The sequence below is a fragment of the Lontra canadensis genome, unplaced genomic scaffold (genome assembly GCF_010015895.1).
Source record: "Lontra canadensis isolate GAN:19392208 unplaced genomic scaffold, GSC_riverotter_1.0 scaffold84, whole genome shotgun sequence".
Taxonomy (NCBI): domain Eukaryota; kingdom Metazoa; phylum Chordata; class Mammalia; order Carnivora; family Mustelidae; genus Lontra; species Lontra canadensis.
Genome location: NW_022631078.1, coordinates 3,139,909 through 3,159,309, shown reverse-complemented (window position 1 = coordinate 3,159,309; position 19,401 = coordinate 3,139,909). Strand labels below are relative to the sequence as shown.

At 62.6% G+C, this 19,401-nt stretch overlaps 1 protein-coding gene across 1 annotated transcript in view; it reads right to left on the bottom strand.

The window, feature by feature from the left end:
• Positions 1-18,955, bottom strand: part of CELSR1 (cadherin EGF LAG seven-pass G-type receptor 1) — a 131,853-nt gene extending 112,898 nt beyond the window's left edge. Inside the window, exon 1 of the mRNA XM_032882764.1 lies at positions 15,252-18,955. Coding sequence (XP_032738655.1) covers positions 15,252-18,861 — 3,610 coding nt within the window. The 5' untranslated portion in view covers positions 18,862-18,955. The remainder of the gene's footprint in view (positions 1-15,251) is intronic.
• Positions 18,956-19,401: the final 446 nt, after the last annotated feature.

Genomic DNA, 19,401 nt, shown 5'->3' with positions numbered 1-19,401 from the left:
GGTCCCAACAGCCTGAAGCCCCTCGGGGCGCCAGCAAACTGGGCCAGCCAGTCACTCCAGGGCCGGCAGACAGGCCGCCTGCGATGGATGGTGGCAAAGGCCCTAAGGCTGTGTTTCCAGCTCTTGAGGCAGAAGCTCCGGGCTCCGACCCTGTGCAGATGGGCAGAGCTACCCGGCCCTTGGCCACAGCGGCCCCTCCAGGCTCCCTTCCCCCATCCCGGCACGCACCACTCCACGACCCCGAGACGAGGGTGGACAGACCCCCCCCCTTCCCGCCAGCCAGGCGCCCTCCACGCTGCTGGGAGCGGCCGCCGATCTGTCGGCACGGAGAAGTCTCGTTGGCCCTGTCTCTTCAAATAACAACAAAGTAACCCCAAAACCGCATTTTGAGGAAACCCAACTGGGGGGTGAGGAAAATGTTCTGGAACTTAACAGCGGGGGTGCAGGTTGTGTGACTGTCCCAAATGCCCCCGGCTTGTCCACTTGGAGATGGCTGAGCAGGTGCGTTTCGTGGGCGTGGGGACCTGTCGCACCTGAGCCCACCCTCAGGAATCCGAAACGCAGGCGGTGGGCTGGGCGGCCCCGCGTTCCCAGACGCCGTCACTGAGGAGTGCGCAGAACCGACCCACGGGACACACCCACGGGACACGACCACAGGACACCGCAGGACCGCGGCCCCAGTCTGAGCTCGGCAAACCAAACAGGACAGGACACACCGGCAAAGCCCCTTCTGGCCGCGTCAGTACCCCCGGGGCTTCCCAGCCCCCTCACTCCTCGCTGCGCCTTCGGCTCCCGGGCAGCAGAGTCCCCTCGCTTGGGCTCTCACCGGTTTGCACGGCTGCAGGGTGTGAGAATGACCTTCCCGAGCACAAGCAGCACCCTGAGGGCCGGGACACGAAGCTGAGGCACCCCCCACCACACGCCCCTCCCTACTTCCCAAATCCACATGCCCCTGAACCCCGCACTCCCACCCAAACCTGTGTCGTGGACCAACTTTCTGGTTCTTCTAAGAAGCAGTTATTAGGGAACGACTCGGAGGCTTGGGGTCATCTGCTTCCAAGAGCTCAGAAGCAGAAATGCTCTGGAAGAATCCAGAACGTCCCGGCCGTGGCAAGCCCTCACCCAACAGGCCATTGCACGGACGGGGAGAAACCCCCCGTCGGCTCCCCCGCCTCAGGTCCCCAGGCTGCGGGAGAGGAGCTGGGCCTGCTTTCACACTGTTCCAACTTCACTTTCGGTTCTAAAAACGCCAGGCCAATGGGCAGCACCAACGGGAGGAGGGAAAACAGAATCCCCACCACAAACACAATGGATTTCCCAGGCCCAGCCGGGGACTTTGGATAGCCGTGCCGACCCTGACGCCCTCGGCTTCCTGCCTCTGGGGCCGCCCCAGCCTGGTTCTCCCCGAAGACTCAGACAGCACCTGCCACCTTCTACCTGGTGATCAGCGGCGCCGGCCGGGGGCCGAGCCCAGACCCAGCCCCCGGCCCAGCCCCTGCCCGCTCTCTCAGGCACATCTGCGGCCCCATGAGGCTTCCCGGCCAAGGTGCTCGAACTCATCGATCAGCTTCCTGCCCTGCACACACACGCGCACACCCCTGACCCCCCCACGGCCACGTGCCGGATGCACAGGAAACTGCTCAGAACAATAAACGTTCCTATTTTTCCATTCTTTCCTCTTTGAAGGTTTGCGGAACATTGAATTCCACATCAGAGAATTTTCCACACTCAGGACGGACAGCTGCATTGGAAAGGCGCCTCCCACAGCTGTGTCATGTGGCACCGAGGCACAGAGGACGAAGGCGGGGTGTGCCTTCATCTCTGACCACTCCCACCCGCCCCGCGCCCCTCTGGGCCCCTGTTCACGGGTCCACACACGCCGCGCCTGCTCCTTCCCACGTGATGCCCAGGAGCACATGCCCTCCTCCCCCAAGTGACGTGGGGATCGGGAGCCTTAACTCCTGCGCTGTTCGGTCTCACGGGAGGAGCCAAGGGGAGAAGAGGACAAAGGGGCAGGATCCTGATGGGTCCCATGTTATCACAGTCCGGGAGACCACTCTGGCAGCCAACTCAGGGGTCCCACCAGCAAAGGAGAGCTCTGTCATCCCACAGAACACGACACCAGAGCTACGTGCCTGAACGTGAAGGCAGGTGCTGGAGGGGGCTGAACTGTGTCCCCCAAAAACAGACGTTGAAGTCCTAACCCCAGTTCCTGAGAGTGTGACCCGATTTGGAAACAGGGCCTTTGCAGATGTGATAAAGATATAAATTAAGGGGGCGCCTGGGTGGCTCGGTTCGTTAAGCATCCGACTCTTGATCTCAGTTTAGGCCCCGCACTGGGCTCCATGCTGGGCATGGAGCTTACTTAAAAAAAAGAGAGGGAAACTGAGATGGGGTCCGAGAGGAATACGGTGGGTCCTCAACTCAGTAGGACTGGTGTCCTTACCACGAGAGAAGGCACACAGGTGACACGCGGGGAGAAGCCCGTGGGACAACAGAAGCACAGCCGGGGTGAGCCGGGGCAAGCCAAGGATCCCGGGGCCACCAGGAGCTGGAAGAGGCAGGAAGAAGCCTCCCAGCCCCTTCGCTCTGAAGGCTGCCCGGCCGACACCTTGATTCCAGATTTCCCGCCTCCCGAGCCGTAAGCGAATACATTTCTGTTGTCTTGAGCTACTGGTCTGTGGAGCCATGTCACAGCCCCAAGAGCTGACACAGGAAGCCCGTCGCCTTGAGGAACCGGGCCCGGCCCCTCGCTGAACCTCCCCTCCACCCACTCACGGCTCCTCTGGCTTCCCAGGGAGCCCGCGAGAACCCCAGGAGGTGGCCCACGAGGATCTGAAGGGAAGCAGGACCTTCCAGGGGGCTCAGAGAGGGGCCTGTGCTACACGTTTCACGTGGCGCAGGGCTACAAACCCAGAATTTGGATCCTCTCTGCGCACAAGCCCCAGACAGACACAAGATGGAGAGGATGTGCCCAGCAGGGATCTCACACAGCAGCGCCAAAAGCAATCCCAAGACACTTCCCTCACCCCTGCCTCTGACCTGAAGGACGGATCTTTGGCTGACCCTGGACCCCACCACCTTGCAGCCCAGCACCCGAGGCCCGGGGGTAGCTCTGCTCAGCACCACGAGCTCAGTCCGTTCCTGAGAAGGCCTCCCCTCCCGCCCCCAGAAGCTGCAGCTTCCAAGCCCCTAACCGGGGCCGCTCACTGACACTCAGCCCCTCGCCCCCACCCTTTATTTGGACCCACACAGGACCCTGTGGGCTCCTGACCTCCCTGAGAAGTCTCCCGACCGTCCCCATCTGCAGGGTCTCCCCAACCCGCAAGGTTCATGGCTCTACTCACGCAGAAGTCAGCGACCCCGCACCCGGTAAGACCCGGGCCCACGGGCGAGGGCTGCCACCTGTACTGACCCAGGTGCCTCCGCTGGTGACCCCACACCTGGCACCCTCTCAGGGAGCAGCTCCGGCGACTCCTGAAGACGGCCGAGCCGCAGAAGATGCTGGAACTCCCAGGAGCTGTAAGTCCCAGTCAGAGGGAGCGCACGCTTGTGATCCTGGTGAGTGTCCCCTTCATGCCTCAGGGCATCACCCTTGGAGTTGACACTGCGTCGGGTGCTCCCAAAGGACTGACCCCCCCCCATTCCCATGGAATATTCCAGTCTTCCAAGGTTGCTCTAGTGTATCTGGTGACAGAAGTCACCCGCCCATGGCAGTCTGGTGGCCGTGGTGGCCCGAGAGAGCCGATATGAAGAGGCCTGGGGCAGGGACACAGGCCACCAGGCGGGCGAACCCCCAGGAAGGCGCTCGACGAAAGCAGCCAGACACGAGAGCCAGCACGGGGCCCGGAGTCTGCCCCTCAGCCATCCACAGAGGCCGGGCGCACCTGCCGCTTCTCCCTGGAAGCTGGGGCAGGGCCACAGGGAGCGACTAGGATGGGCCCAGGGTCTCTTCTGGGGGTGACAGAAGGGCTTTAGGGGGTCGAGGCGGGGTAGCATATCACTGTAACACACCAAATGCCTACAGAAATATACGCTTTAATGGGGCGAATCGCACCCTTGATAAAAATCAGAGAGGGGCGCCTGGGGGGCTCAGTGGGTTTAAGCGTCTGCCTTGGGCTCAGGTCATGACCCCGGGGTCCTGGGATCGAGCCCTGCATCGGGCTCCCTGCCCAGCAGGAAGCCTGCTGCTCTCCTTCTGCCCCTCCCCCTGCTTGTGTTCCCTCTCTCACTGTCTCTCTCTAGCAAATTATTAAATAAAATCTTAAAATAAAAAGATGAAACAGGGAAAGATCAAGCCCAGTTGCCCAGTTGCTTAAACATGTTAAAATGCCAACAAATGCCCAGACTTGTGCTCGGACAAGTGGTACTGAACCCAAGACCCGTCCCAGGGGAGGGGGCACGGCCTGTGGCGAGGGCAGAGGTCCCCATGTGCAAGGACTACGGCCGTCGGGCCCGCACCCTCGCACCCCTCCTCCGCCCGGACAGTGGGGTTGGGCCCAACTCCCAAGCCCCCAGCCTCCCCCCGATGGGCTGTGGGGCACTAGGGAACCCCCGGCACCCTGAGGACCTTCCTCTCTCCCAGGGCTTTTAAAGGTTTGGCTCATCCTGCAGCTCCTAACACACGGTCAAGCACCAGAGAGATGTCACACATGTTCAGACACAGAAATCGTCCTAAAGCACCTGCCCCTTTGGCTGTGGACAGGGTTGGGACTCCGGTGGAGAATGAGGGCCCAGGACAGGACCAAATGGGCCGGATGGGGCTGCTCAGCTCCTGGGGAAACAAAACACCTGAAACCACAGGCAGGGGCACCTGCTCCCACATGTCCAGCCCCTGAGTCGTCAGAACATTGGGTTTTATCAGCTTTCTTGGGTGGTAAAATACACACAAAATTTAACGCTTTACAATGTTTTGGTGTGGAGTTTAGTGCCATTAAGTACTTCCACACGGCTGTGCCACCGTCACCCCCATGGGTCTCCGGGACTCCTCACCTTGCAGAACTGAAACTCGGTCCCCAGTAGGGGCCCGGCCCCCCGCCCCTCCCCCACCCTGGCGACCACCACCCTGCTTCCAGTGTCCACGAACGCCGCTACCCCAGGATCTTCATCGTTGCCTCCAATAGGGGTCCTCTCGTGTCTGGCTTATTTCATGGAGCACGAGGGCCTCATTCTTCCTCCACGCTGTAGCACGGGTCCCCTCTCCCTCCCTTTCAAAGCCGAACGAGAACCCACTGCTTCCACTCATCCATCCGTCTGCCCGTGGACCCCGGGAGCCTCCACCTTCTGACGATCGTAAGCCCACCACCGCAAGCGTACAGACGCCAGAACCCGGTCAAGGTCCTGCTTTCACTTCTGCGCCAATATGCACAGGTGGGATTCCTGGACCCCACCAGGATTCCAGGTTTAATCCTTCGAGGAGCCGCCACACGGTTCTCCACAGTGGCTGCACCAATTTTCACTCAAAAAAGCACGAGGGTCCAATTTCTCCCCGTCGTAGCCCTGCCTTACTTTCTGCTCTGTTTTTGTTTCTACAACAGCCTTCCTAAAGGTGGGACGTGGCACCTCACTGCAGTTCTGGTTTGCACATCCCGGAGGATGAGTGACGCAAAGCCCCTCTCGTGCGCCCGTCGCCGTGCGCCCGTCGCCGTGCGCACGTCTTAACTGGAAAAACGTCCAACTGAGTGCTTCTGCCATTTTTCCATCAGGTCATCTGTTTCTCCATGGTTGGGCTGCGGAAGTTCTCTCTGTATTCGAGACATCAATCCCTTACTAGAAACGTGATTCGCGAACACTTCATGATAGCTTTCAAACGAGGTCATTTCTCAGCACCTGCGACGTTCACAGCGACGAAAAGGCTTCCCGAGACACAGCCAGCCCCTCGGGCTGGGTTTCTGCTTTTCCGGTCCCTCACCCACAGCACGATTCCAGGGCTGGAGTCAGGACGGGGGTCCTGGGCGATGACGTCCCACTGCCTCATTCCAGGGGAGACCCTGAGGCCCAGAGGGGGTTGACTCGACCAGCGTTGGCCATCAGCACTCAGGGGGCCATCGGGCTTCACTGCCAGGGAAACCCCATGCTCTGTCCCACACCAGGATGCGTCAGAGCGCAGCGAGGGACAGCTGCAGAGACCATGGCTGAGGTGGCCGTCTCCAAAGCGGGGCTGCCCGGCGGTGGAACGATTTCACTCTGTGACCACAGTCGTTCACCAGTCAACTCCCTGATGAAAGTTTGTTGCCCCGCGAGAGCTTCTTATCTCCGAATGCTAACACAGCACATGACTTTGTCTGAACAAGCCGCTCCAAGCTTACCCTAACCAAGTGTCACTTTGATGAGACAGTTTTTAAATCCAAAAAAAAAAAACCCCAAAAAACAAAACACAAACCCAGAACTGGAAGTGAAAACAGACTACTGAAAAAGAAGGAAAAATCTTGACTGATGGAGAGAGGGAAAGAGGGAAGGAGGGAGAGAAGAAAGGGAGGGAAGGAGAGAAGGGAGGGAGGAAGGGAGGAGAGAAAGAAGGAGGGAGGAAGAGAGGGGAGAAGGAAGGGAGGGAGGGAGGAAAGGAAGAAAAGAAGGGAAGGAAGGAAAGTTGGTTGGTCCCTGGCCAGGAGAATCTGCTCTCGAAGCCGGAGGGCCCCCAAGGGCACGTCAGCCAGTTCCACGTGAGCTCCACAATGCTGTCCACCTCCCTGCTGCCTCTGACCCTGACCACAGCACTGGTTCAGGACCCTCCCCGCACCTGATGCACGCGGGTCCTGCACTCCACAGTTTCCCGGGACACAGCTCTGCCCATAGGAGGCCCATAAAGACTCAGGGACAGCTGCCAGGACCCCCTTTCCCTCACTGTGCAGCAGCTGCACCCCTGCTCACCGTAGCACTCCTGTGGAATCAGGCGTGACACACACATGACCCACAGCCCTGCTGTTCTGGGTCCCCAGGGCTGCTGTCACAACAGCTCCTTGTGGCAGGGCTTAGCCTCTGGCCGACAGTGGGGCCACCCGTGGTTCCAGACTGGGACCTACAGCCAGGAGCTCTACAGCCTCAGTATCTTTGCCTGTGAAATGGGCACTCTCAGGTTTGCAGCCAGGGGACAAGGCAGAGCCTGGGGAGGGGGCACGCAAACCCAGAAAGTGGGGCGACAGGCTCTCAGACGACCACCTCTTGGGGTATCATCCTGGCTCTGACGCCAGTCTCCTCCCAGGTGTGCAGAGATTGGAAACTGACCCCTGACCTCAAAGCCCCAGGGGAGAGACGAAGGCAGGCAGATGGGAAGACCAGAGGTGTGGAGGTAGCGCCGTGCCTTGGAGGGGCCAAAAGCTCACATGCTCTCAGCAGAAAGGAGACAACAGGTGAGGGGAGTTCCAAGGTTGGGCCGGGGCTGGGACTCAGCATCTCAGGGTCACATAGCCTGGTCCGCAACGGCCCAGAGACTCAGTGGCACTCACATAGCTCTTGCCTTCTGGGTGCAGGAGGCCATCCCAAGGCCACCTGCTGTTGGACCACGCTGTCCCCTCAAGGTTTCAAAGGCACTTGATGTCCTAGACCAAGGCTCCATTAGTCCCAACATCCTGCCAGACCCCTGACCTCTGCCTCCCAGGCCGGGGTAGGTGGCGGGGTCACGGCACCAAGTCCCTCTCCTGAGTCACCTGAAACCCCTCCCGAGCACACAGACCTCCTCCACTGTCCCGGCATGCTGGAAGCGGGGGGAGAGGCAGGAAGGACAGACGGACACAGAGGAAGAAAGGCCTCCACCAGGCAGTACAGGAGGCCACCCTCGCAGCTGCGCAACCAACAGCCAGAAGGAAAAGTCAGGCCACAGAAAAGGGAGCGGGCGGTGGCCAGCCACTCGGCTGCGTCCGGGTAGCACGGGCATCTCCAGTGCACCCTCGCCACACCCTGCAGATGGCGGCTGCTAGCCTGTGCCAGGGGAAACTGAGGCACAGAGCCCTCCACCACCTGCTCCAGGCACAGGCGGGGAATGCCCCAGGGAGGAGAAGAGGGAGGGTGGGACCTGGGAAAGCCAGCAGAGCCCCTCAGGGCCAGGAAGCCCCCTCCGCTGGGCCACCTTGGGGCTCGGAAATAGTTCCAACACCCCAAGACGGCAAACCCATATCATCAACTACCAGTAGCCGGGCCTGAAGATCCTACACGGGGGGGGTGGGCAGGGACTGGGGCTCAGCCGGCTCGTGTCCCCTCTAACACTTCCACACGACAAAGCAGGCTGTGTGTCCTTCCCCATCCGCTTCCCATCTAGAAGGTGGAGGGACTATCCCATCCCACGAGATCAGTGCAGAAAGCACACCAGCCTGAGGCTCGCTCACTGCTCACCTTCGCCGATAGCGCGCCGTGGACACAGCTGTGCAAAAGTAGCCACGGAGTCTGTCCCAACAGCCACTGTGGGGGACCAGCCCCACTCCACGTGCTTGATGCCTCGATACCCAGTGGCTGACCCTGGAAGCTTAAAGCTGGCACAACCCCTTTCACGGGAGGCCCACGGTCCACGGGACACCCACAAGCCTGGCACCATGTCACCAGCCCTGAGGGATCACCAGACCGGCTGACAGGACCCCACCGCGGCTGCAGAGGTCAACACGGTGTGTCGGGCTGGGGTGGCTGGAAGGAAAGCTTATGCGACACAGTCTGCCTCCAAAGCAGTCAGTCAAACTGTGTGGATTTATGTGCGTGCGTGTGTGCGTGTGTGGATTTGTGTGTCTGTGTATTTGTTCACATGGAATCCCCTGCCCATGTGTATATGCGTACATGTATTTGCATGTGTGTGTCTCTGTGTGCATGTGTGTGCGTGTTTGTGTACCTGTGTCCGTGCACACGTGTGCATGTTTGTGCCTGTGTGTGTCTGTGTCCACGCGCATGTGTCCATGTGTGCACACACGTGAGCATGCTTGTGTGTGCATGTACTGGTGTCCGTGCGAATGTGTGTGTCCGTGTGTGTGTGAGCACAGGTGCACATGTGTGCGTGTTTAAGAAAGAATTGTGGCCCATCTCCAGGACGTCAGGAGGCGCCCACTGGAGTGACAGAACGATGAAGGGCTGGTAATGGGCTTTCCCCAGCTCTGGAATGTTCACACCCAAAAAAGGGAACTGATTTCCAAGGCACCCGCAAGTCCTTACCTGAAGCAAAGTCGTGAGAATCAGCCATAGTTGTAGAACGTTCCCCCGGAGCCAAGCCCCCAACAAGGCACAGAAGGACCCAGAGTGGTGGGTGGGATCACTTTGCATCCTGTCTTCTGCGTCAGCCTCCCCCCAGTGCCCAGAGTGGGGGGCAGACGAGCCGCCACAGTCTCTGCAGGGGGACCCTCTCCCAGACCCCTGGGGCTCAGCCCGTTAATGACCCACAGCCACTGCGGACCACCTACTCACAGGGGAAAATCAGGGGGGCCCCTGTCATCCCCCACAAACTCAAGGCCAGGTCCCCGACCCTGACAACCCGGGACCCCAACCCTGCCACACGTCCTCAGGTCGCCCCTGTGACCCTCCCAAAGCAAACCCACAGAAAGTGGGGGGACATTCACTCCGCCCCTCGGGATCCAGGAACCCTCCGGCTTTCATACAAACCTGCGTGTTCAGGTTACAGGACAAGAAGAAACACCAGAAAACTATGACCCCCGAGGCTGTGAGCGGAGAAGAGTCATGCCAATTCGGGAAGATTTTCCACGTGCTCTGCCCCACACGATAAAATCTACTTCTGTTTGCATCCGAGTGCTGGCAGGGAGGAGGCTCGTAGCCCGGAGCCACAGGACACACCTCTCAGGGCCTCGGCGGCTGCCAGGCCCAGACAACCCCCATCCCACCGCCCCGGGTCCCACACAGGTTTCTGCTCTCGGGTGTCACTGGGAGCAGGTGTGCGCGTCCACCCGGCCCCGAGAGGGCTGTCCAAAGGGGGCACCTGGCCCTGGACAGAGCTTGGGTGTCACCGGCAAACTGCCAACGCCGGTCGACATCACACAGGGTCTGTGTACCCCCCACCCTCCTCCCAAGGGGCTCACTGCCTGTTGTTCTCCCCACATGTAAACAGTCTCCCTGTCGCTCTAGCTGGTAGGTGGGACCACCAGGAGACTTCCTGCCGCCAGGTAGCCAGTGCTGAGATGGGCTGCCCTGGCCCTCAGCAGTCGAGGAGCCCCGTGGCCCTGGCCCCCCTGCCCACCCTCCCCTGGCCCCCCTACTCCCCCATCACAGGTCCTATGAGTCAAAGAGGAGTAGAACCGACCCTCCCGGGCAGCCCTGTCTATACTCGACGTGGCCCCGACAGATACTGCTCTCCCATCGCGGTGCCCCCCTCACTGCCGGTGCCCCCGGAATCACACTGGGTGAACGTCCACACAGGCAGAGGGACCGGGTGGCCAGCGTGGTGGTGGCGCATGCCAACTGGTCTAGTCCTCCCGCCCCTCAACCCAGCCCGGGTCACTGAGGGCTCCACGTCCCCACAGCCACCCCCCTGCCCTCAGCCTGGCTCCCTCACCCCTGCAAGCCTGTCCCCTGCTCCTCAGAGGGCCTGCCCAGCCCCCCGCTACTCTGGCTCTCGTGACGTCACCAAGGACCTCCCTTTGGTTAATTCAAGCCACATTTCTGCCCCACGGGTGACCCACGGTTGGACCCTCAGCCCCCAGAGCCCCAAGACCCCCTAGTTTTCCCGTGTGTGTGGTTGCTCCTGCCCCAGCTGCGAGGCTGATCCATCCCTGCCCACAGGCCACTCTGGCCACGGCTCCTCGAGGCTGCACCGCGCTCCGGTTCCCGTGACACACATCCCCTGCCCTAATGCCCTCACACCCCTGCAGACTGGTCACTGACCACCCCCAGTCACAACCGCCCTCTCTGTCACTGCTGAGGCCATGCTGACCACCTCCGGCCAGGACTCCAGCTGGCCTCTGCCCAGACCTGCGTGTCCAGCCGTCACAGTGACAAAGGTCAAAGTTCCCCAGCCACACTGGGTCTCCTGGTCTTGCCTCCAAGGCCAGACCCCCTTGCAAGGACACCCGGCTCAGGGAGCCTTCCTCCCTGACCTCATCCTCGTGCTCCTGGAGTCCGTTTTTTCTGCAAGTACAGCCTGAGAGACCATGGCTTGGGAGCCACGGGTTCAAACCCCAGCGCTGCCCTTGCAAGCAGCTGCCGTCAAGCCTCGGGGGCCCTGGCGTGCTCCTGGCAGGATCACACCCTGTGCAGACAGGTAGTGCCTGGGGAGGCCCCGGCGCAGAGCACATGTGCCGCTTAAGCCCATCCCCGCCCCACATATCACCATCTAACCACGCAGGCCCTGCCTTGTCCCCCCACGCTCCACGGCCACCCCCACGCTTCCCTCCAGCCTCCCAGCTCACCGCCACCTCCCCACGTGCAGCTCAGACACACCCTGTTCTTCCCCAAATCTCCCGGATTGGCCCCAAACCCTCCGGAGTTGGCCCTCCGCGTGGGGGGGGGGGGTTCCCGCCACACACGCTCCCCTGCCAGGAAGGTGCTTCGCGTGCAAGACTACGGGTCCCCATGCCACCTCCCCCACCCCGCATCTCCCGCTTCATGATCTCAGTTCTGTGTTCCTCTGCGTTCTTCCAATCCTCCGTCCGCTGCCAGCATCCAGGAGAGCAGGGCCGCACCTGGCACACAATAGGTGCTCAGTGAAAGGGTAAACACGTTCTTGGCTCGGAGCCGGTGTTTCTGAACGTAAGCTAGCAAGTGACTGTCCCCAGAACTTTGGAAGGCGCTGTGATGCCCACCCACTGTGAGAAGCACGGAACTCCCGGGGCACTGGGTGTCACCGGAGAATCCAGCTCCACAGCCACAACGGCTTCGGCTCCCCGTGAGATCCGGGAAGAGCCCTGACACCAGGCATCCAGGCGCTGCCAGGACAGCGGCCCACCCTCCACTCCGGCTCCGCGTCCACCCACGGAAAAGTCCCCTCGACACGCCGTATTTAAGGAGGCAGACGCGCTCTAAAGCTTCACCAGGCCGAGGTGGCCCTAGGCCACGTACTCCCCACCAAGGCAAACCACAGCCCATCTCTGAGGCAGGCTCCACACCCAGCACAGAGCCCGACGCGGAGCTCGGTCTCAAGACCCTGAGAGCAAGACCTGAGCCGAGATCAAGGGTCTGGTGCTCAGCCGACGGCGCCCCCAGGGCGCCCCGAGGCTGCCCAATCTCACTTCACTGCGGTGCCCCATCTTCTGGTGTGTCCCAGCAACACGGGTCATTCTTACCCCACACACGCCAACATTCCCGCATCCACGAGCCGGCAACACCCACAGACGTAGGGCCCTTTCCCACCAAGTGCCACGCTCTGCCGCACACGGCGTCCGGCCCCAGTCCCACGGGCACACGCCCGTCCCAGCTGGATTGAAAATGCTGATGGGACGAAGGCCTGACATCCAGAAAGATTAGAGGGAAGCCTGTGGTGCTTGAAGGTCCCACAGGGCTGGCGGCCGCACTGCTTTGAAAAATGCAAACACGGCTTTCATACAACAGCCATAAAAAGGTCCCAATCACAGAATTTTAAACCTCATTCAAAAACCGTCACATAGAGAATGAGCATTTTGTGGGGCTGGCTGTCCTCCAAATACTGGCCGTTATTCGAATGTGCCTATTTTTTAATTCAAAAACATTTGCAAACGGTGTTCTGACCTCGGGCCTCTGTGTGAAACCATCAGTATCATCTACTCACAGTCAAAACGTTCCCGCTAAACGACACCCCTAGTCTGGCACAAGGAAAGGCCCTCCTGGTCCCCGGATACCCCCAGGCTGCTCTCTCCTGGAGCCATTCCCTCCTGCCCCGCCCCCCTGCACAACCCCCCCCCTACCGGCCCCTCCCCCTGCACAGCCCTCCCCCCCGCACCCTCTCCCCCCCTGCGGGGCCCTCCCCTCTGCACAGTCCTCCCCCCAGCAGGTCCTCCCCCTGCACACCCCTCCCCCCTGCCTGGCCATTTCAGGCCCTCCCCCTTGTGCACCTTCCCAGCAGCCTCCTCTAATGGGGACCTACTGGCCTGGCGCCCACAGAACCGCTCCGTCCAGCACCTCGAGGGCGGTAATAAGGCATCAGAGGCTTTAGGGCACGGCTGTAAATCCCAAAAAGCCAATAACACTTCAATGAAAACAGGGTGTGAGTCCCCCACAACAGCTTTCTCCATTGTTCCTTTACAAAACCTAAGAACCCACCCTGGTTCATTCAAAGACTGACCTCGGGCTCTGTTTTGTTTCTAACCCACGCTCTGCTGTCTGGAATCACAGATTTTAGGAGTTTCCAGCCATTGGCTTTGCCCGAGCACTCAGCAGCAGTCAAGGGGTGTCCCCCCCTCAAACCTCAGCACAGACTCAGCACGGAGCGAGGATTTGGCACTGGAATGGTCAGCCCGGCAACGCATTCCTCCAGAATTTTCTCGCAGGCAAGGATCCTAACACCGCTCATCTCCCAGTTACCGGAAGGGTGCGTGTCCGTGTTAAGTGCAAGGGTTTATAAAGCCACCCGCTGTTGGATCAGAACCCAGCGGAAGGGAACCACCTATTCCTGGGGGGACCCCCCCAGAAGGCCCAGTGCCCAAGGGGCAGAAGCATTATGTCGGCCCTGGGTCACCGAGACCACTGAGACAGTCCCCCACGTGGCATGGATCCCCGGCCCACCTTCGACTGTGGTCCCAACCGGCGGCCCTCCAGGTAGGCAAGCCAGCTCGCAGTAACTCCCCTCTGGGGGGATGAAATCCATCCTAAGCCTTGTTATCCGGCTGCCACAGGGGGGCCCACATTCCTGACGCCTCAGACGCACACAACATCCTTGCTTCCACACGCACTGTTCCCACTAAAGCCCCCTGTGTCCCCTGTGCAGTCAAAACCCCAGGGTGTTGCCAAGTCGTTTCCGCACCGGCTGTTTTCCACTGTGTCGTACCCAGCACGCAGAGCAGAAGAAGGACCAAAAACCGGGCAAACCCAAGTGGGGATCTGGGAAGGAAACAATTTTTGGTATCAGGTCATTGCTCGGGATACGCATAACCCTGCTAACAACGTCCCCCTAAGGGCCTCTTCCGTATCCCCTGCGCAGGTACATGACCCCACAGAACCTACAATATGCACCTGCGGAGAGACTGCGCCGCCGAAAGCCTTGGCAAAGGGTCGCACCACCGCAGAACTGGACCCTGAGCTCCGGATCTCACCAGCAAACAACTGGAACGGGAACCTGTTTGCCACCCAACCCTTGGCGTGTAACGACTGACAGCCAACGGTGAAAACAAAACAGATCAGAGAATTTCCTTTTTAATTCTCGCAGGGCTCCCACGGTGACACTGTGTTGAAATCATTTATTGTTCAAATAAGTCAGCCGGAACTGACTCAAACAACCCACGGTCCAAGCCTTTCTTGGTGATAGTTGGTTCTCATCATTAAGGGCACCTGTCTGCACCAGCACCCTGCCCACAGGCGGGCCCCCTTAAGGAGACGCTGTGTCTCCCAATTCCCACGCCCTCTATCTGTCCTCTCCCCCCGGCCTTGGGGGCCCCGCTTGGCACTTGGGGGTTGGCGGCATGGGGCACGAACTCTTTGCTGCTGGGCATTAGGCTGACGGAGCGGAGACCACCTTGCTCGTCTGCGCACCTCCAGGCCCAGAGCGGGACCACTGGATTCCCACACCGGCTCCACCGCCAAACTGGGCAGGCCTCTCAGTAAGACCCAAATTACAAGCCCGTGTCCAGGAGCAGAAGCGAAGATCAAACGAGGCTATGCTTTTCAAAGCGCTCCCAGACAGACGAGCACACAGAAGCGGGATTGTTATTATCTGCAGGAGACAGAAAAGAGACACTACGCGAAGCAACTGCCGTCCCATTACAGGGCGACTCAGGGAACCATCCAGCAATTTCCATGCAGCACACCGGGCGGGCAGTGACCTTTGATCTTTCCAGACAGGCGGAGGGCTGACCACAGAACGGTACCAAGCAAACCAGACAACTCAGATAGCCCTGTAGACCAACTTTTCATAGCACATTCGGGAGACACAGCCCGTGGAGGAAAGCGCCAAAAAAAAAAAAGCCCCGGTCTTGAACTTGAGGCAGCCCGAGCCTGCTCCCAGCAAAAGTGCTGAGGGAAGCAGTGCCGTACCCCTCCCACTCCCTTGGCCTAAGTGGGGAGCACGCCCCCAGCTCGTGGCACCAACCCTCCAACCGGAGCCCACAGATCCCCGAAGAGCTGCCTGGGCCCTGCCCAGATGCGCCCCGGCTCGTCGGGCAGGCCCCCGGCGGGTCCCTGCGGCTCTCCGGGCGGCCACTCACCAGAAACAGACACCTCCATGAGCGCCTCCAGCGGCCGGTTGTTGTCCAGGTCCCGGCTGAGCTGCAGCTCGCCGGTTGCTGGGTCCAGCAGCAGCAGCTGGAGCTCATTGCCCTGCAGGAAGGTGTAGTTGAGGCTGTCGGAGAGGTCGGGGTCATGCGCCGGGATGCGGCCGATCACGCCCGTGGGGAAGCTGTTGGACTTATTGGTGACGTAGTTGTTGAAGAGGATCTGGAAGTCGGGCAGCACGGGTGGGTTGTCGTTTTGGTCCAGGAGGCGGATGCGCACGGTGGCCCGGCTCACCAGCGGGGCCGAGGTGGCCTGCACCACCAGCATGTACTCCCGCCGGACCTCGAAGTCCAGCTCGGCCAGAGCACGCAGGTCGCCGCTCAGCAGGTCCAGCTGGAAGACCTCGGGCACGTTGCCCTCCACGATCTGATACATGATCTGGGCGTTGGGGCCCTCATCGGGGTCACTGGCACGAATCCTGGCCACCACAGACCCCACGGGGCTGTTCTCCTCCACAAACAGCTCCAGCTCGTCCCTCTCAAAGACCGGGGGGTTGTCATTAATGTCCAAAACGCTCACCTGGATGTCCACTGAGGCACTGAGGGGCGCAGGGCTCCCCCGGTCCACAGCCAGGGCCCGGAGAAGGTACACCGCCACATTCTCCCGGTCCAGGCGGCGCTGGGTGCGGACCACGCCGGATGTGGGCTCTATGTAGAAGTCCCCGTCCCCGTCGTCCCCGCCCTGGAAGGTGTACAGCAGACGGCCGTTGGGGCCCGAGTCCCGGTCGGAGGCGGAGACCTGGAGGACGCTGGTGGACGGCGGCGCGTCCTCGAAGACGGAGCCCTGGTAGAAATCCCGCAGGAAGCGGGGCGCGTTGTCATTAGCATCGAGGATGAGGATCTCCAGGGAGGTGGTGTCGGACTTCTGAGGGATGCCGTTGTCCCGGGCAGTGATGGCCAGGGTGTAGGCGGCCTGGTCCTCGTAGTCCAGCTCAGTCATGGTGTAGATGGTGCCCGTGTCCGGGTCGATGCGGAACTGCGGGACGGGGTCTTCCAGCACGTAGGTGATGCGAGCGTTCTCGCCAGTGTCCTCGTCGGTGGCGCTGATGCTGGCAACGGAGGTGCCCACCGGCCGGTCCTCACGGACACTCACAGTGTAGTGCGAGCTCTGGAAGACCGGCCGGTGGGTGTTGGCGTCAGTGACGTTGATGAAGACCTGAGCGGTGTGCGAGCGGGTGCCATCGGACGCGGTCACGGCCAGCACGTACTGCCGCTCCTGCTTGTAGTCCAGCGGCAGCGCCAGGGTGATGAGGCCGCCGCCGCTCTGGCTGCTGAGGGCAAAGCGGTTGCGGGTGTTGCCGCCGGTGAGCTGGTAGGTGATGACACTGTTGGCATCCCGGTCACGTGCCCTTAGGGTCAGTACGCTGCTCCCCACGGCGGCGTCCTCGTTCAGACGCAGCTCGTACACCGGCTGCGTGAATACCGGGTCGTTGTCATTCACGTCCAGTACCGTGATGGACACGCTGGCCGAGGAGCTCATGGGCGGCGAGCCATGGTCCACCGCCTCCACCCCAAAGCTGTAGTACTCCACCACCTCACGGTCCAGCTCCGCGCACACGGTGATCCAGCCCGAGCTGTTGTGGATCTGGAAAGGGAAGTCCAGGGGAGATGCAGGGTCCTGGGACGCAGGCCCGCCACCCCCGACGGAGGTGGAGGCCGTGTCTACCAGCCGATAGCGCAGGCGGGAGTTCTCCCCTGCGTCCGCGTCCACCGCCTGGATGTGCAGCACCGAGTGGCCAAGGGGCACATTCTCTAGCACGGCTGCCTGGAAGGGGCTGCTCACGAAGATGGGGGCGTTGTCGTTCACGTCCAGCACCTGTACCAGGACCAGCCCTGAGGAATTGATGAGCGGAGGCCGGCCCCCATCCTGCGCCTTGATGCGCAGCGTATACTCCCGGATGGCCTCGAAGTCCAGCGGGTTGATGACGTCCAGGCTGCCGCTCAAGGAATGCAGGTAGAACTGCCCCTTCAGGTTGCCGCTCACGATGCTGTAGTGGATGGCCGCGTTCTGCCCCTGGTCCCGATCAGTGGCCTGCACACGCAGCACAGGTGTGTTGACGGCCACATCCTCTGGCACCTGCACGACATAGCGCTTCTCGCTGAACTGGGGGTAGTTGTCATTCTCATCCTCCACCATGATGTGCACGGTGGCGGTGGCGCTGAGCGGGCCTGGGTTGCGGCCCTGGTCATTGGCCTCCACCAGCAGCTGGTAGGCGGCAGCCTCCTCCCGGTCCACCGCAGCTCGGGTGCGCACCACGCCCGAGCGCGCATCGATCTCAAAGACGCCACCCGCGCCCTCCAGAAGGCGGTAGCGCATGTTGGCGTTGGAGGGCGCGTCGCCGTCGGTGGCACGGATGGTCAGCACCTCGTAGCCCACCTCGAGGTTCTCACGCACGCGCTCACGGTACTCGGACTGCTCGAAGACCGGACTGTGGTCGTTGGTGTCGCTGACTGTGACAGTTAGGTAGGTGGCGGCCGAGCGCCGCGGTGAGCCGTGGTCCACGGCGCTCACCTTGAGCACATGCGTGTCCTTGGTCTCGCGGTCCAGTGCCCGGGCCGTGCTCACCGCACCCGTGGCGGTGTCGATGAGGAAGTAGCCGTTGGAGCGTTCATCGAACAGGGCCTCCATCTGGTAGCTCAGGCGCCCGGCCTCGCCCTCGTCCGGGTCGTGCGCGCGCAACTCGATGACCGTGGTGCCGGCCGGCTCGTTCTCGGGCACGGATACTTGGTAGCTAGGCAGCGGGAACTGAGGGGTTGTGCTGCCGCCAGCACCCCGCCGAGCCCGCCGCGCCGCCACCGCCCCGGCCTGGGGCTGGGTCGGCGGCGACAGAGACAGCGACAGCGCCGGGGAGGGAGTCCCCGCGGCCGCCTCCAGCGCCAGCTCCACCTGGATGGCGCCGGCCCCGCGCCGCAGAGCGCACAGCAGGCGCAGGCTGGCCGAGCCCCCGGGCGACAGGCAGACGGATCGGCGTGGGCAGCGGGGGCCGGGGTGAGGCGGGCACCTACAGGCGGGGAAGGTGGTCAGGACCGCGAGCGCCGAGTGCAGCGTGGCCCCGCCACTGTCGCCGCCGCCGGGGGCCGGGAAGCAGAGCACCGCGCCAGGCCCCGGCACCGTGAGCACAGCCCGCGCCCGCAGCTCTGCGCCGGTGGCCGGTCGGCGCCGAAGTCGGGCGCCGCAACCCGGGCCGTGCGCGCGCACCCTCAGGCGGAGGCTCAGGGCCGTCGGGGCGCCGCGAGCCGCCAGGCGGACCAGCAGCGGCAGCGGGCGGCCCCCCAGGCGCACGCAGCCCCGGGGCCCCGCGCCGGGCCCGCTCCAGCGCCCCGCCAGCCGCCCGTCTCGGCTCACGTCCAGCAGCTCCCGCAGCGCCCGCGGCGTGCGCGCGGCGTCCAGCGCGTAGGTCCAGCCCGGCCCCAGGGCGAAGGCGCGGGCGGCGCCGGGCACGCGCAGCTCCCAGGCGGCCGCTCGCAGCCCCAGCGCGGGTAGGGCGGCGGCTGCGGCCAAGAGCAGCAGCGCCGGCAGCACGGGAGGCGGCGGCGGCGCCATGGCCCGGAGCCCGAGCCCGAGCCCGAGCCGGGCGCCCGAGCACAATCCATGCACCCGGCGCGGCTCCGCATCCACCCGGCGCGGCCGGGGGAGGGCTCCTGCGCACCCCGCGCCGGGCCCTCGGGGCGGCCCGCGCCCTGCCTCCCCGGGGGCCCCGGCGGAGACACCGGCGGCCGCGCGCCCGGGCTCCCCCGCAGCTTCCACTTCGAGAGCACTTTGCGAAAGTTTGCGAAGTTGGTTTCAAGATGGCTCCTGTGCGCGTCCCGGGAGGGCGCCGCGCATCAACCTGCCGTGGCGGCGGCTGCCGGCGGCTCCAGGTGGCTCCCGCGCGGGCTCAGCCGGGCGGCGTGGGAAGCGGGGCGGGCCCGGGGCAGGGCGGGGGCGGCGCTCCCGGAGCCGGCGGGACCGCACCGCGCCACTCAGACCCCGGCGGCCGGCTGCTGCCTGGGCGGTGCGCTCGGCCGGCGCCCCCTTGGCCCGCGCTCTCCCCGCCCCCGGCCCAGCTGGGCCCCGCCCCCGGCCCCGCCGCGCATTGTTCAG